The sequence below is a fragment of the Anser brachyrhynchus genome, assembly GCF_964034855.1.
Source record: "Anser brachyrhynchus genome assembly, chromosome: 5".
NCBI classification, from domain to species: domain Eukaryota; kingdom Metazoa; phylum Chordata; class Aves; order Anseriformes; family Anatidae; genus Anser; species Anser brachyrhynchus.
In genome coordinates this window covers 1,609,101-1,625,869 of record NC_137699.1, presented here as the reverse complement: position 1 = coordinate 1,625,869, position 16,769 = coordinate 1,609,101, and the positions used below count along the sequence as shown (strand labels likewise).

Genomic DNA, 16,769 nt, shown 5'->3' with positions numbered 1-16,769 from the left:
TGACCTGAATTAGCCAACTTTTACTAAGCAGAGCTAATATTAAGAAGGATAGAGTTCAACCACAGAGTACAATTCTACCTTTATGAGATGGAGTGGAGGAGAATGCATAGTACTGTGGCCTTGAAAAATAAAAACGTCTTTTCTGATTATTATGCTGGTATCAGGAACTCTGGGAACAACAGGATATTAATTAGCAGTACAGGGGAAAACATCCTGTACTATCCTGGACATGCAATACAGCTCAGAGGAAGCAGTCTAGGAGGTTTCTGGAGAGCGTAGGAGATAGTTTCCTGATGCAGCTGGTTAGTGAGCCTACCAGGGGAGGTGCCCCGCTGGACCTTCTGTTCACAAACAGAGAAGGACTGGTGGGAGATGTGGTGGTAGGGAGCTGTCTTGGGCAGAGTGACCACGAAATGGTAGAGTTCTCTATTTTTGGCGAAGTCAGGAGGGGGACCAGTAAAACTGCTGTCTTAAACTTCCGGAGAGCAGACTTTGAGCTGTTCAGAACACTGGTTGGCAGAGTCCCTTGGGAGGCAGTTCTGAAGGGCAGAGGAGTCCAGGAAGGCTGGGCACTCCTCAAGAAGGAAATCTTAATGGCTCAGAAGTGGTCTGTCCCCACGTGCCCAAAGATGAGCCAGCGTGGAAGAAGACCTGACTGGCTGCACAGGGAGTTGTGGCTAGAGCTTAGAAAAAAAAGAGGGTTTATGATGTTTGGAAAAGAGGGCAGGCCACTCAGAAGGATTATAAGGATGTTGTAAGGATGTATACAGAGAAAATTAGAAAGGCCAAAGCTCATCTGGAGCTCAATCTGGCTACTGCTGTTAAATACAACAGAAAATGTTTTTATAAATACATTAACATGAAAAGGAGGACTAAGGAGAATCTCCATCCTTTACTGGATGCGGGGGGAAACTTAGTGACGAGAGATGAGGAAAAGGCTGAGGTGCTTAATGCCTTCTTTGCCTCAGTCTTTAGCGGCAAGACCAGTTGTTCTCTAGATACCCAGTACCCTGAGCTGGTGGGAGGGGACGGGGAGCAGATTGTGGCCCTCACAATCCATGAGGAAATGGTTGGTGACCTGCTACAGCACTTAGATGTACGCAAGTCAATGGGGCTGGATGGGATCCACCCGAGGGTGCTGAGAGAATTGGCGGAAGAACTGGCCAAGCCCCTTTCCATCATTTATCGGCAGTCCTGGCTATCAGGGGAGGTCCCAGTCAACTGGCGGCTAGAAAACATGATGCCCATCTACAAGAATGGCCGGAAGGTAGACCCGGGAAACTATAGGCCTGTTAGTTTGACCTCAGGGCCAGGGAAGATCATGGAGTAGATTATCTTGAGTGTCATCACGCGGCACTTGCAGGGCAAGCAAGCGATCAGGCCCAGTCAGCATGGGTTTATGAAAGGCAGGTTCTGCTTAGCGAACCTGATCTCCTTCTATGACAAAGTGACTTGCTTGGTGGATGAGGGAAAGGCTATGGATGTGGTCTACCTTGACTTCAGTAAGGCTTTTGACACCGTTTCCCGCAGCATTCTCCTCAAGAAACTGGCTGCTCTTGGCTTGGACTGGCGTACGCTTTGTTGGGTTAAAAACTGGCTGGATGGCCGGGCCCAAAGAGTCATGGTGAATGCAGTTAAATCCAGTTGGAGGCCGGTCACTAGTGGAGTCCCCCAGGGCTCAGTACTAGGGCCAGTTCTCTTTAGTATCTTTATCTGGATGAGGGGATTGAGTGTACCCTCAGTAAGTTTGCAGATGACACCAAGTTAGGTGTGTGTGTCGATCTGCTTGAGGGTACAAAGGCTCTGCAGGAGGATCTGGATAGGCTGGACCGATGAGCTGAGGTCAACTGTATGAGATTCAACAAGGCCAAGTGCCAGGTCCTGCACCTGGGGCACAACAACCCCAAGCAGCATTACAGGCTGGGCAATGAGTGGTTAGAAAGCTGCCTGGCAGAGAAGGACCTGGGAGTATTGGTTGATAGTCGGCTGAATATGAGCCAGCAGTGTGCTCAGGTGGCCAAGAAGGCCAACAGCATCCTGGCTTGCATAAGAAACAGTGTGGCTAGCAGGACTAGGGACGTGATTGTCCCCCTGTACTCGGCTCTGGTGAGGCTGCACCTCGAGTACTGTGTTCAGTTTTGGGCCCCTCCCTACAAGAAGGACATCGAGGTGCTCGAATGAGTCCAGAAAAGGGCAATGAAGCTGGTGAGGAGTCTGGAGAACAAGTCTTACGAGGAGCAGCTGAGGGAGCTGGGATTGTTCAGCCTGGAGAAGAGGAGGCTCAGGGGAGACCTCATTGTTCTCTATAGGTACCTTAAAGGAGGCTGTAGTGAGGTGGGGGTTGGTCTATTCTCCCACGTGCCTGGTGACAGGACGAGGGGGAATGGGCTAAAGTTCTGCCACAGGAGGTTTAGGTTGGATATTAGGAAGAACTTCTTTACCGAAAGGGTTGTTAGGCATTGGAATGGACTGCCCAGGGAAGCGGTTGAGTCACCATCCCTGGAGGTCTTTAAAAGACATTTAGATGTAGAGCTTAGTGATGTGGTTTAGTGGAGGACTTGTTAGTGTTAGGTCAGAGGTTGGACTAGATGATCCTGGAGGTCTCTTCCAACCTAGATGATTCTGTGATTCTGTGATTACTGGAAATATTCAAGCTGCAGTTAAGTGTAGGCATAGGCATCTGCTTTCAAACAGATTATAGGATGTCTTAATCACAAGCTGTAAAATTCTACAGAATTCTATACATTTGTGCCTTTAACTTGAAGTGCTATACTACCTACTTCACAACAGTGAACAATTGTTTCTGATATATTTATGAATGAAGAAAACAAGTTAACTGTTGCTTCTGACATTCTTTTAGAAGTATTTTTCAGAGCACCTGCTTCCCTTTTCTATAATTCCAGAGGCATATTTGGAGGCATGACAGACACCATCAATACATTTGTTGTTGTTGTTTTTTAGTTATCCATCACATGTGCACAGCGTATCTCACTGAATAAAAGGCTCCAGGGAAATGACTAGGGAAAAATCTAAACATCCAATATTCTTAAAGGCTATTTGCTCCACAGTACTCTCAAAGCACATAGTTTTTAGATAATACAGAACAGAAGATTTGTTCTTCATTCTGAGCTTAGGTACCTTTAACTTAAAAAGTTACCATAATTAATATAGAAGGTTTGCCTCTCCAGGAATTAGTAGAATATTTCAAGGCATTTTCATAATAATAACACAGTTTATTAAGGCTATGAAACCCTTCTAATGATGTGGAAATTACCACCCCTTTTTATGTCTGTGGCAAACCTGTGAATTTTTAGCTACTACTTCCCAATTCTGAATCCTGTTCTAATGATCAGCACGTGGATCAGAGCAGTCCAGTGTCTAAGCTGACAACTCCCCAGAAGACATGTCTGCCTGAAAAGACAAAACCACTGGATGAGATACCCCTTGCACTGACTGCATGGAAACAAGTAACTGAGTGCTACTGATGAGCCCCCCATGCTGCTGCTGCTATTTAAGGTTCTGCTTTGCAGCTGGTGAAAACAGTCTTCACATTTGCTTTCTGCAGAGCTAGATAACAGGTACCCGTGACCTCCTTGGTATGAATGCCTAGACAGAAAAAGGACTGGAATCTCAGCAGAGCTGCAGGGGGATTCAGAAGCCTCTATCTCCCTCCCAGAGGTAAGGGTATTGTTCTGGGCCAGCCCAACAACGCTCTAGCTGTGATAACAAAAAACACAGCTAGATTGTACGAAAGCAAGAATTTATTACAGTCGTTGCTAGCATGCTTTTGGTGGACCAGCATTAACTCCAATGACATAATACAGCTATAAAGCTATATGGCAGTATTATGAAGAATACAACTGTCAGATTAGTTATGTTATATAAGGCATTTGTAAAGAAAATTCTGTTTCTGGCCCATTTCCACTAAATTATCAGACAATATTTGGAGAAGGAGTGCTGCTGAGCATTCAAGTCTACTGTTTCATTTTAGCTATGTTTTTTTCCCATGCTAATAACAATGCAACCTATTAAAAAACATCTACTGATAAAGGTTTTCTTGATATATGTATGGGGAACAAGGACACAGATCAAGGACATTTAACTAATTTAACATCTAATTTAACATTGCAGTCAGTAAGACCTATTACATAGCTGAGACCACTCACCATCTGTCACATCTAGATGAGCATTTCCTGCGATACACTAATCTGGGTCACAGATGCATGTTACCTTATTGGAGCAGTTGTGTTCTCCAGTTTCCACCATGACTTAGGAGGGTTCAGATAGCGGCACCATAGCTCCCAGTCAAACCCTTGTGCTGAAAGGGGATATTCTTCTATTTCAAAATTATCATACTTAATGTTATCAAATGATGGAGAAATGACCCTTTTTCTGTTTTCCTTTATCCTAGTGAGCACTGGTTCAGCCCTAAAAAAAAAAATAAATAAAAATAAAAAATTAAGACTACGTAGTAGGATAGCACTGATGGAAATAGCAGCTTACACTGTATATTTCGGAAGGAACGATGTCTGTAGGTGTTAGCTATTCAGAGCTTCCTTTGCTTTGAGACAGAGATTTGACAGAGCAGGACCTGCCCCAAAATAATGCAGTGAAATATTTTATCAAGGACTCTCTGTTATTATCCCTGATTTTAGCTGGAAATGGAAGAAATTACTATGTGCATACCACAGAGCATTTACACCCCTGCTACCAAGTAACGATAACTTCAGGCTCTCAATATCATCAAGGGCATAAAGATCAGAGTTAATAATAGATTTATCCTGCAGACAGCACCTCCTGCATTTTTACTACCTTTTTTACTCAAGAAACAGAGATATTAAATCTAGACCAAACAAGTTCAAATACATGTTTTTAGGTATGCACTACTTTTGCAAAGAGCAACAACCTCAGAGACAAAATGACACTTCTTTGTTTATACTGTAAAACATAAAAGAAACTATGTTTACTATTATTAGAAGAAGGTCAATTTGCTTCAGCCCTTTGCCCATAAGGAGCATTACTGGAGGGAGCTGATCTCTGAAAAATATGAGCATAGAAAATAGAATTTTTTCTCAGCAGTTTGTCCTTTATTAGGAATATAAGATATTTGGAAGCTACATAAATGCGAAGCATTTTCTGTTTCTTGAGAACAATTTACAATATTGTCCTGAGATTTGAAAAGAACTCAAGCAACTCAAAGAAGCAAAACCTGAATCATAAGTGTGCTGCCCCTAACTGCAAACCCTTACCTGGTATCTGTAACTAGCCTACCTTACTCAGCTTGTTTATGTCAAAATTACCATTTACTTGAAAGAAAAACAATAATACACAATAGATTCAGATATTTTAGATATATTTTGACAACAAGTGGGAGCTCACTTAATGCACAGTTTTCCAATATAGTTAAATACATTGTAATTACACCAGGAGGTAACTCACACTAGAAAAATATATACAGATTGTTACATAGCACAAACACATTTTTGGTGATTGTGTCCATCTCTGAATCCTTATTAAAAAGATCAGAATATTAATTCATCATCTATATGCAAGAGAAATAGCATTTAGTAATTTATAAACAGTGCTTAGAAAAGGCCCCTTTATCAGATAAATACAAGGAGACACATACCATCCCACATTGAATTCCACATGGGCATCAAAGAGAGCAACTACTGGTGCTGTGGCTACTCTCCATCCACTAACTCGAGATCGAATCAGCCCCTCTTGTTTGCTGTGTCGAACAACCTTGATGAAACCAGGCTTCCGAGCATTCACTTCATCAACATACTTCTTTAGTTTCTCCTTGAGTTCTTCTGTGCAAAGGAAAGAATTGGATGTTAAGAAATAGCAGCTCGCCAAGATGTAAAAACCTGCTCTTTCAGCAAAACAGGAGTCTTCTCACAGGGGAATACTCCATGTTGATTTAACTATTAAGACTTTTTTTTTTTAGAAAAAAAGAAAAGAAAAAGAAGAGAGAAGGAATGCAAATTGTATAGTAATAAAAAAAATTCAAGTGCAACAATTCAGCCCACGTGATTGGCAAAATCCTGTCACTGTTTAACATTAACATGCCACAAAATAAAGCACTTACTCATAAAGTACCATAGCTACATAAGTACATATTATGTTACTGTAGCAACAAATAAGTTAACTCTTATATTTCCAGAAAAAAATAAGCTAAAGTATTGTCCATTAACTTCCTTTACTAATATTTCAAGAAGTGAAAGAAAAGAATAAAATTAATTATTTATACTTCTTCCATGTTTTTTTTTTCCCCTGAACTTGGACAATACCTTTCTATCTCAACTAAAAAGTTCTATGACGTCTACTCTTTTTTTCAGCAGAACAAAGACCAGTAAAAGCACTGGAGGAGAATTATTCCTACTTAAAACATGATAACCTACTTCATCGACAGTTATTGCATCTCTGGCTTTAAGACCACTTCATGAGAAAACTCAATAGGAAGAACTGAAATATAGTGTTCACTGTTATTGTTATTGTTTATTAGCATTGCGATGTTCTATTATGGTAGCACTGAGAATTCCCTTGGCATTATTAAGTTCCCTTTCTTCACAATCTCTCCACAAATCCTGAAATGTCTTTGCTGCAAGGCAGAATATTGCTCCTGCGGTTATAATGATAAACTGGAAATTGACAGATCTGCATTAAGAGTTCAATTCTGCCTAGCCCTTCCTGTGAAATCTTGGGAAATCCACTTCTTCATAAATCAATTCCGCACCTGTGAAATGTGATCACCACACTTGTTTCTTCTTTTTGGTCTATTTAGCCTTGAAGCTCTATAGACCACACTTTGCTTTTTCCATGCACTTGCACAGTACCTAGCACACTGAAATAGGGGGCATCAGGCAACTGGTGACCCCCAGCCCAGCCCAGGAGGGAGCAGCACCCTGGAGTCTGCAGTGGGAAGGGAGTACCCTAGCTTCTGCCATGCTGTCTGGATCAAGCATGAGTATTTTCAGTGAGCTTCTGTTCAAGAGCTAGTTGTTTATACAAGTCAGGTACGCTTGTGTGCAATCCTGAAGGTTCACAAAAAAAGTGAACACATTACTTCCATCAAAACTTATGAAATAGGTTTCTTACTCAGAAACCTGTTTGCTTCCCATACAGCTCTGCTCCTCTGAGCCTTGTGTGTGTGCCATCTGCCATTTCCACAGTTTTCCTCTCTTGCTGATTTCAGTCCCTGATCCATACATACGCACCAGATAAGTTGGTCATGCCACTGTTTTTCCTGTTTCCTAGAGAAAAAACCTTTGGGTTTTTGCTCAGACGTTCAATGCCAAGCTATCCGTTGGTTGTAGCTTCTAATGCTCTCGCTAACATGAAATAAAGTTTTCATTAAAGAATTGATCCTGTTAGCCAGACTACAAGGTATTTAGCATCCCCATAAGCTTCAGGAACCCTGTGACATTTCATAAAGGCCCAATGTAGTAATAACAATATTCACAAAATGTTCCCATCAATGTCATATTTCTGGTCTTAATACAATTGCATGAAAAACAAACCATGGGTTTTCCCCTGTAGTTTCTAACATTTGTTCTTCAACACATTCTTATTTCATTCATTCTTTAATTTGGATTACACACGTGTAATATATATAATAACCAATGTATGTATTGATTGCTTTCAGAGAATTTTACATCTCATTAAATCTGCTAGGCAGTCCAATGTTAATCTGCTCATTTCAAACTGACTTTCAACCATCTGAAAACACAAACCCTAGGGCAATGCTAACAGAAGGCACAGGCACAATTTCATGTAACTCTTCTGTCTATCCAGCAACTTTGCGGTCTGCATATTTTGGGTATAACATACATGATCAACAGGTGTACAACAGCAAACCTCTTGAACACACTGCAAACCCAAATATAGGCCTTATATTGTTCAAATAAACTCAATAGCTGGATGTGTTTGGGGAACAAGAGGTGACCAATCAATGTGAAGATACTAAAATACAACAGTTTGTTTGAGTTTTAAACATAACCAATGATTCTCATTGTTTTAGCAGGTGTTAGCTGTGCAATCGGCTTCTAGCTGCAAGCCAGGGAAAGATTAATGCACTGAGCCCAGTAACTCCTCACCAGGATAAGCCAGCCACTCTAGGAACTGGTCATCTCAATCAGATCTGGACAGTATGCACACTAGAATGGTTAATGCAAGAGAAAGTTAAAAGCAAACACACTTTTTTAGCCACATTAAATGTTCATCCTTGGAAAGTAGATGGATGTGTCCTCTCTTAGTCTGCAAAAGAGGAACTGAGCTGTTGCACAAGCGGTCCTCTAGCTTAAAGACTGCTGCAGCCCATGTGACCTGAATGGGTCTACTTCTCAGGGTACAGAGGAAGGGAAAAGATCAAGTGAAACAATTCCTTAAATTCACCCCTTTTTGAGAGACTCCCAGAGAGCCACCAGGCATGATGCTCTTGCAGCTGGTTGTACTGGTGTTGCAGGGCTGTGCATACCATGTACTTTGACAGAAATGAACTCTCTGCATAGAAGCAAGAGAATACAAAAGAAAAGTGCTAATGTGTACAGTTTTTCTGAAAACAACCACCAACTATAATTAAAACGAAATAATCTATAATGCAAGTCCATCGCAGTACTTAAACTGTAGCTGTGTTTTCGGAACGGACTTGATATATTCCTAGAATTTTCCAGTTCACATTGAATATAAGCATAGATAAAAGATAGGAGCATTGTTTTCTCTTTGACTGCATTGTCTTGAATAAACAAGACTCAGAAATCTACGTTTACATGAAGCATTAACTCACATAGTGCAGAGCACTCTTCTACTTCATACTAGATTTGCTGGGTGTTGATCAGTACACTTTTTTCCCTTATAAAGCCCACAATTACATTCACGTTTTCTATCATGCTTGAGCAAAGCAACACATTCTTATTGCTCATCTCCAACACACAGGTTTGTAGCAAGCAAAAAACGATCAAACCAACCACTAGCTAACAGCAGCTTAAATTCAAAAGAATACAATTAAATTATTGAAATTATGCCTCTCTAAAAATTGTCCAAAACAGTTATCTATTTCCAAAATGTAACATGGTGGAAAATTAATATCAAAACAAGAAGAGATCAAAGCTTTGTTCTCAGTGCAAGTGGCTGTTCATAGTTTTGCAATATCAGGAAGCTGTATTTCCCACAACAATCAGCAGCATCACTGCTGAGTATCAAATATGTAAAAGGAAAGCAGGCTCTAATCAAAGACTTGAAAATCAGTGCTTTTGAAACACTGTTCTCTCAATCACCTTCTTTCTTAGCAAGTGGGCTATTCTTACTCCTGTCATATACATTTCCTAATGTGGACTGACTTTGTAAGCTTGAGTAAACACAAAATCTTTTCCATAGCTAGGTGTAGTATGGAAATAAGTGGAAATGGAACAGAACCCAAATCTTGGCTTGCCACCAGTGCAACTTCAGCTGCACGTTACAGCTGTGACATTTACTAGGCAGTATGCACTTTTAATACACACTGCAGCTTTTTGCAAATGAAGTGAATGGCCAGAGAGAGTCCCAGGGGAACCTTACAGGCTTACCCATGGTCGGTCTGTATCGAGGAATCCTTCTCTGGACTTCAGTATCAGCCCCAGGAGGCAGAGGAGAGTGCTGCATTTCACCTAATCTTTGATACTGACCTGCCAGCCGTGACTTTGTACTGTGTCCACAGGAGAGAAAGCAGTATTTTGCAGCCAGGCATTTTCTGGTCATTGTTATTTAAAACAGCATAGCTTTGCTTTGCAAAGGCAGAGGGCTGAACAGAACATTATGCACACCCTTTGTCTTACAAAACCTATCAAGCAGATTCCCCATGAAGAAAAGATAGTTCACTAAAAAAACATATCCTTTTGACTCAAACACAAGACATAGCAGACATGCAAATGAAGCTTAAAAAGTCAGTATTGCAGAACTTTAAAAATGCTCTAGCTGGATACTTAAGTCAGGTTTTTTGTTTTGTTTTGTTTTCTTCAAGCAGTCTACATTTTTCTGAGTGTTACATGAGAAATCCGAGTTCAATTGTCTTTGACAGTTTCAGAGCACAGTGCCCAACTGGACTGAATGATGGGACTCTCCCCCTAGAACTGATCATACAGTTTGTGATGGCACTGATAGTCTTCAGTAATATATTTTTAACCCATGCTTTGTTTTTTTTTCCACTTCAGATATATTGCATGAATAATAAACAGTCTTTTTCATTAATTATTGTGCTTCACTGCTTTATGCCACCATAGGGAGAAGAAAGGGAATGAGCAAATGTGTCATTTTCAATACACTGTTGATTCAGTTTCTAATTATGGAAACAAACAGGCTTATAAAGATGGATGCATTTGCCTTTCAGTGCAGAATTTTTCAAATAAGGACTCCATTTGACTAAGCTGACTTGGTAACTGCAATTGGAGAGAAAGAACAGCCACAGATGGAATGGGAACATGGTGTAGATCTAGTGCTTGGAAATCATGCACCCTACCACCTGTCTCCATATGGTACAGATGTCTGTAGAGCGCATCAGAACTCCCCTCACAAACGCAGAAGTCATAATTATGCAACATAATAACGTTTAATATTAACATAATTAAGTTTTAATATTTGTCACAGGTTGTTTATTTGCTTTTAACAAACCCACAAAGATTTTGTTTGTCAAGTTTCCCCTATTCAGCATTACAAAGCAGTGCTAAAGAACCATTTCATGCTACCTTGCCTTTTTAGGAAGGGGCAGAAGCAGGGCACAATTGAGGCACGAGGCATAAGGAGCCAGAAGACATTAATCATCCCACAGCTGTAGAGGCTGGACGTGAAGGGATCACTTAGTTCATGGAAATCCCTTCACGAGGCGATCTTTGCTTCAGTAAACGAAAGGAAGAGAGAATGATGGGCTTGAGACAGGCCCTAGCAATGCTTGCTGTGCTTGTGTGAGTGGCCAGTCCAGGCCCAGAGGGGCATTCTGGACCACAGTCCTGCCTCCTCGTTGGATGCTGAGGGATTGTGGCAGGCTTCACAATATGGAAGAAATTTCTCACAGCTGCTCCAGAGAGTTTCTCAGAAGGAAAACCATCTACAGATCTTGTTCTTCATCAAGTTGCATGTAAGTGGCCTGTGGTTTGAATGCCTCCACCTTCCCTCTAGCAGGAAGTTATTGGGCTAGATACTCAGATGATCTAAAGTGCCTAGCCCCATGGGACTCCCATGTCCTACAGCAGCTGTGGATCTGTCCCCAGACTTCAAATTTTTATGTTATTGATACAAAGTGTTGTCATAAATAATAAATTACTGCTTCACATTCATAGATAAGTAGCTTAAAGAACAGTCAATTAAGCTTCATTTTCTATAACTTTCATGTTTTAATGTAATCCCATTCTGAGTGCTTAAATGAGTCCTCACAGCTCTCAGAACAATTACATTTGTGAAGTCTGACACTCATGCTTTCCTGAGACAGGTGCATTTTACTGACTTTTGAAAATTGTTCTTCTTAGCTGTAATTTTGCCAAGAAAGCTTAATAAAAAATATTTTTAGATAGATAGATAGATAAAAGCTCTCATGTAACTCTATGCAGTACTACATCTTCCGAAGGCTGAAAGTACTGTTTGACTTCAGTACAGCAGAATGCCTACTGGATGTTATGGCCATCTCTGCAAGCCTTGTGCCTTTTCCCTTAGCATAGAATTTATTTCTATCTCAAAGGTCCAGGATTACTGTGTCCCTCTTTAACCTTAGCTCTTGACACAAATGTGGCTACTTCTACTGTGAAGGGAAGAAAATTATTCTTGAATACAGAATGAGGTTTAACATAACAATTGTCTTTCCTGTGCCTGAAATTCATTATTTTTTTACACCAGCTTTGTGTGTTCATTGAGCTGCCCAGAAGACACACTGTGGTCCTTAGACTCCAGGTAAAGAACCATGGTGGATTTTTTCATGAATCACAAAGGCCACTTCTAAAGGCCTTTAGAATCCTTACAGCAGCTGCAGGAATACAATGGAGCTACTGCCTCTGTTGGAGGCAAGAGACCGCTGGCTGGTTTGCACCTGCAAGGTCCCCTGGGCCTTGCTGAAACCCTTGGGCAGTAGGTCAGACTGGGACCCACCACCTCGCATCAAGGCAAAAGAGCCAACTGGCAGAGCACAAGGCACCTACTCCATTTCTGCGAGCAAAAGTCAGTGCACCATGAGAGCTGCTGCCATACAGGGAGCATCTAAGCAGGTACATCTTGCTTCTGCATGAAAGGCAGATAAATGAGCAAAAAGACAAAATTCTAACGAAGCACTTTATTTTAAACCAAAATTTTCTATCTAATTTGTCTAGTTATTTATGGCCCAAAGTCTTAGCACCATCAAGATCTGCTTTTTCAGTTTTTCACTAATGATTTCATAGCCTTTGGAAAAACAGAATGTACTAACATGGCTAGCTTCCCTACTGGCAAATAAAGCAAGCCTGTTATACCAGGTATGCTGCAAAACGAACCTCTCTTCCCTCTCAGTCACTCTGTAGGCATATAACCTGAATTCATGTAATATCTTGAATTCATGGCAGCAGCTAGGCATGTAGGAAGAATTGTTTGGTGCACTTTAATAGGCCTGTACATTGGATAATGTCATTCTGCATGCAGCTCTTTGTTGTTGTTGTTTTTTGGTTTGTTTGTTTGTTTTTTGGTTTGGTTTGGTTTTTGTTTTCCTTTTCTCTGGCCCCTTATCTTTCATGCTGAAGGGATCACCTCTCATCTCTGTAGCAGAAGCAGATAATTTCAAATGGAAAATATTTATAACCAGCTACAAACATGTCATTTGTAGTGCACCTATGTATTTAGAATGCTTGCAACAAAGGGCAACAATGCAGAAAGGGATAAAGAGGGCCTGCTTTGCACACGTATTTAATAATCTCATGTTATCTGGTAACAGATAAACCACCCAAGGGAAATTACCAACATGATGCAAGGATTTAATTAGGACAGAGCTCAGGAACAAAAAAGCAGTATAGTCCTTTTCCTCCATTACTATACCTAACTTGTATCATTGACAGAGACACATAATCTAATCTCAGAAGTCCATGCTATCCGCATGTAAAGCCAGATAGGGTAATGAACTTTCACAATCCCAGCCTTTGTATTCAGCAATCCAGAGTCTCAGTTGCTGTCAAACCTTCACAGTTCTATTGATATAAATGAGGCCTACACCAACCTATTCCAGCTCAGACCTTGGACTACAATCCAAGGATTTTTCAGTCTAGCACATGAACGGCAAGCACCATTCTCCCACAAGAATAGCAGTAAAACATGCATGTTTCCCCTCCCAGCCCCTACACACAGATGCACACACAAACTTTCCTTTGCCCAGGAGAAACTAGCACAGATCAGTGTGAGGCGCACACTGCTTTTTACCTCATTTCTGTCCTGTTGGATCCTGTCATAGGTATCACCAAGCCCACATTCCAGCAGCATAGTGTCTCACACCACTTTGCAAGACTGAAATATAAACTGAGATGCCAGATGAATCTGCAAGGTCATACCAGAAGGTGCAGCAGGGGAGGTATTTGGGCCTCGGTCTCCCAAATCCCAGGGTAGCACATTAGCACTGCGTGGCTTCTTTCAGGCCGTGATTCTGCAGTTCGAGGCATGGCCCCTCGGGAGAGCCCAGAGAAATCTGTGTAGCTACAAGAGCTCATCCACATCACTGGATCGGGATTGAGAGCCGGCTGACATCCAGAGGTCTTGTTAATGTCAACAAAAATGCATTACATCAAAAGAATTAAACATGGCCCTCCGTTCCCCTCTCAACGCGAGAGACTCACATGCTTATGTCTGAGTACCAAGTAGAGCTTACTAAAGGTAAGCATTAACATAAAGAGAGAAAAGGAAAATAAATCTGCTCTCAGGTGAACATTCTTTCTAGCTCTTCTGTGAAGAGCTTCTTCCTGCTGCAAGGCAGGACCAACAATGAGAGCACAGTTTATTTTCTTAGATTACAGAATTCCCAAATTAGAAAGTTTACAACTGACAATCAAAGCCAATTGTGTGTACTTAAACCAGCAAATATGCAAACAAAAGACAGAAGTAGAATGGGAATTTACCAAGCACCACAAATTGTACTACTGCCATACAAACAACAAAACAAGAGCACAGTGGTTGCACCACACCTCTTCAAGGCAATACTTCAAACTCTTCAACAGGAAGGTGTTAAAATCCTAAAAATACCTTTAAGCACAGACCTATAATTACAAAATCCTAATTGTTCCACTCAATTTGCTGATTTCTGGATGCTTGAATTAATCTTAGCACAAACGTTATTCCACTCAGGTTTATTATGTACACCTACTTCCCGTTTAGGGAATGTTACTGAGTATATTATGGCTACAATAATGTGATCAGAACAATGCAAAAAGCACTACCATTGAAACTGAGATATTCACACTGTATCTGATACAAGACCAGCTTCTGATGTGTATTTGAATACAACAGTTTTAGAAAGGCACCATAAAGTGAGAAGTACACAAGCAGCAGAAGCGTGCATTGGAAGTGTTACAGTGCATACAGTACACTGCTGAAATAACTGCTGCCAAAATTCTGAGAGCTCATAATTTCATTTCTTCATGTTCTTTGATTCATTTGTAAAATGACCTTTAAATGTTAGAGAGAAGTGCCTGGGAAATGCATTCTAATCCCACTTGGGTAGCAGCTGTTTCAAGTAATCTAATTTACTTTAAATATATATATATTATTTAATTCTAATCTATTTCTTGGACTTGTACAGAGCAGAAAAATCACTATTCAGAAAAAGAATCTAAATACCTGAACAAAGCCAGAGCAGACTACATAAAACTAGAAAAATACAATTTGAAGAACATATTAGAAATACTCTGTACTTCTATAACCATAAGACTCAGCAAGCTGCCTACTGTATTGTGAACTTGATAAATCATCACGACTCCAAAAAACAGCATGGCAATTCATGTTATGATAACAGATTCATATGGAAAAGAAAACTGCCAATTAAAGCACAATAGTCCAAGTGTAACTACTTCATTATTCAAGAGAAAATCAGTCACATAAGTTGCATTAAAAATGTAATAAGCAAACACGCAGTTAGAAATGTATGGAACAGAGCTGCTTATATTCCTCTCTGGATCAGACCTCCCTCTACCAGCAAGGAAGTTGAGAACATAACTCTGAAAGGAAGATTAAGCAAAAAGTAATCACAGAATGTTTCTGGTTGGAAAGGACCTCTGCAATCCAATCCCTCACTCAAAGCAGGTCCAATTAAGCAATACTAAATATCATTCACTATTAAAGAAGCACTTAGAAGAATGTCAGCATTAAAAGACAGTGGGTTTTGTGTTTGTTTTTTGTTTTGTTTTGAAATAAATGAGACCTAGCCATTGGATTTTATGAAAATGTTATTTAAAACCAGAAATTACAATCCAACCTTATACACACTGCATAGAACGAGGTCCTTGGGAGCAAAACAGTAGCTGGCAGGCAGCAAAACTGATGATACTACAAGAGCATCCTTGAGGACCAGGACAGCAATAATACTATTTCTCCTGTTGAGATCTCACTCTACAAATCAAAATGCAGTTAAGAAAAAATAAATCGTTCTATAGTGCATTTTTATTTTTTTGATCCTGGTCCAAATGTACAGTTGCCAGCTCTTCTGCTTTTGAATTAATGACTCTTACTCCTTTGGACACTACTTACACATCCGATGCAAAATGCTCCATCTACATTCCAGGCCACCAAGACTAATATTTTGACTACCTGCGATTGTGTTGTGTGTGACTTGCTACCATCTTCTCTTTTCAAAGAAGGACTGCAACTTGCAGAATATTGTAGTTCACCATAGTAAGAGTAATAAAGCACCCAATACATTTCGCCCAATAAAAGAGAAATACAATCTATCTGGGCAAAAGGGCTCCTTTCTATAGTGGGAAAGATGGGATGATGGAATCAGTTCACAAAAAGGACTTGTTTTAGATCAGCACAGCCACATTCACACAAGATGCTTCTGTTACAGAATTATAGAATCACTTAGTTTGGAAAAGACCTCCAAGATCAAGTCCAACCATCAACCTAGCACTGCCAAGTCTACCACTGAACCATGTCCCCAAGCACCACATCTACACTTTTGTCTTTTGAATACCTCCAGGGATGGTGACTCAACTACTTCCCTAGGCGGTCTGCCCCAATGCCTCACAACCCTTTCAGTGAAGAAAGCGAAAACATACAGGGGAAAAAAAAAAAAAAAAAAGGAAATTATAGGCGGAAGAGCTTTTTTTCCTTCATTATTCTAATGGCTAATGCAAACAAGAATAGATCAGATAATACCACTTGCAAGTAACAATTGTACTGAGTGAAACACTGGTATCGTGGAAGTCAACAAGAGGTTTTCAGAAAAAAATTGTTGCATGTCCAGGCCCCGAATACAACATCATACATGACAGCAAGTACACATACTATAACTAGCCCGGTATGAAAGCCAGCTTTCACATGACCTTATATTATACAATGTTAATGCAACTGACAGTTGTTTATGGGAAGCAGGAAAGGAAAGGCTGGCTTGTGTTCCTCTGTGTTCAAGTTTTACATGAGCAAGGCTTCTTCTGCCCTGCTAGGAGATATACTAATAGCCACATTAACATACTTTACTTTTAAAATACATTTTACTCTAGCTTAAGCAGGATTTAACCAAATCTTTCCCAGACTGCCACAGGATGCTAATAACAATGCTGGTCCTGTATTCTCAATTGAAAAGG

General features: G+C 40.5%; 1 protein-coding gene across 13 annotated transcripts in view; it reads right to left on the bottom strand.

Annotated features, from left to right (window-relative positions):
• GALNT18 (polypeptide N-acetylgalactosaminyltransferase 18) overlaps positions 1-16,769 on the bottom strand; it is a 317,660-nt gene that overhangs the window by 75,734 nt on the left and 225,157 nt on the right. For 12 of the 13 annotated variants that reach the window (XR_013951621.1, XM_080593302.1, XM_080593305.1 and 9 more), the window contains 2 exons: positions 5,630-5,813; positions 4,231-4,428 (listed from right to left, as the gene is read on the bottom strand). Coding sequence is in view for 12 of the 13 variants with exons in the window: in XM_080593302.1 (XP_080449428.1) it covers positions 4,231-4,428; positions 5,630-5,813 (382 nt within the window). In the remaining variant the exon portion in view is untranslated. The remainder of the gene's footprint in view (positions 1-4,230; positions 4,429-5,629; positions 5,814-16,769) is intronic. The other variant, XM_080593308.1, reaches the window with a different exon arrangement.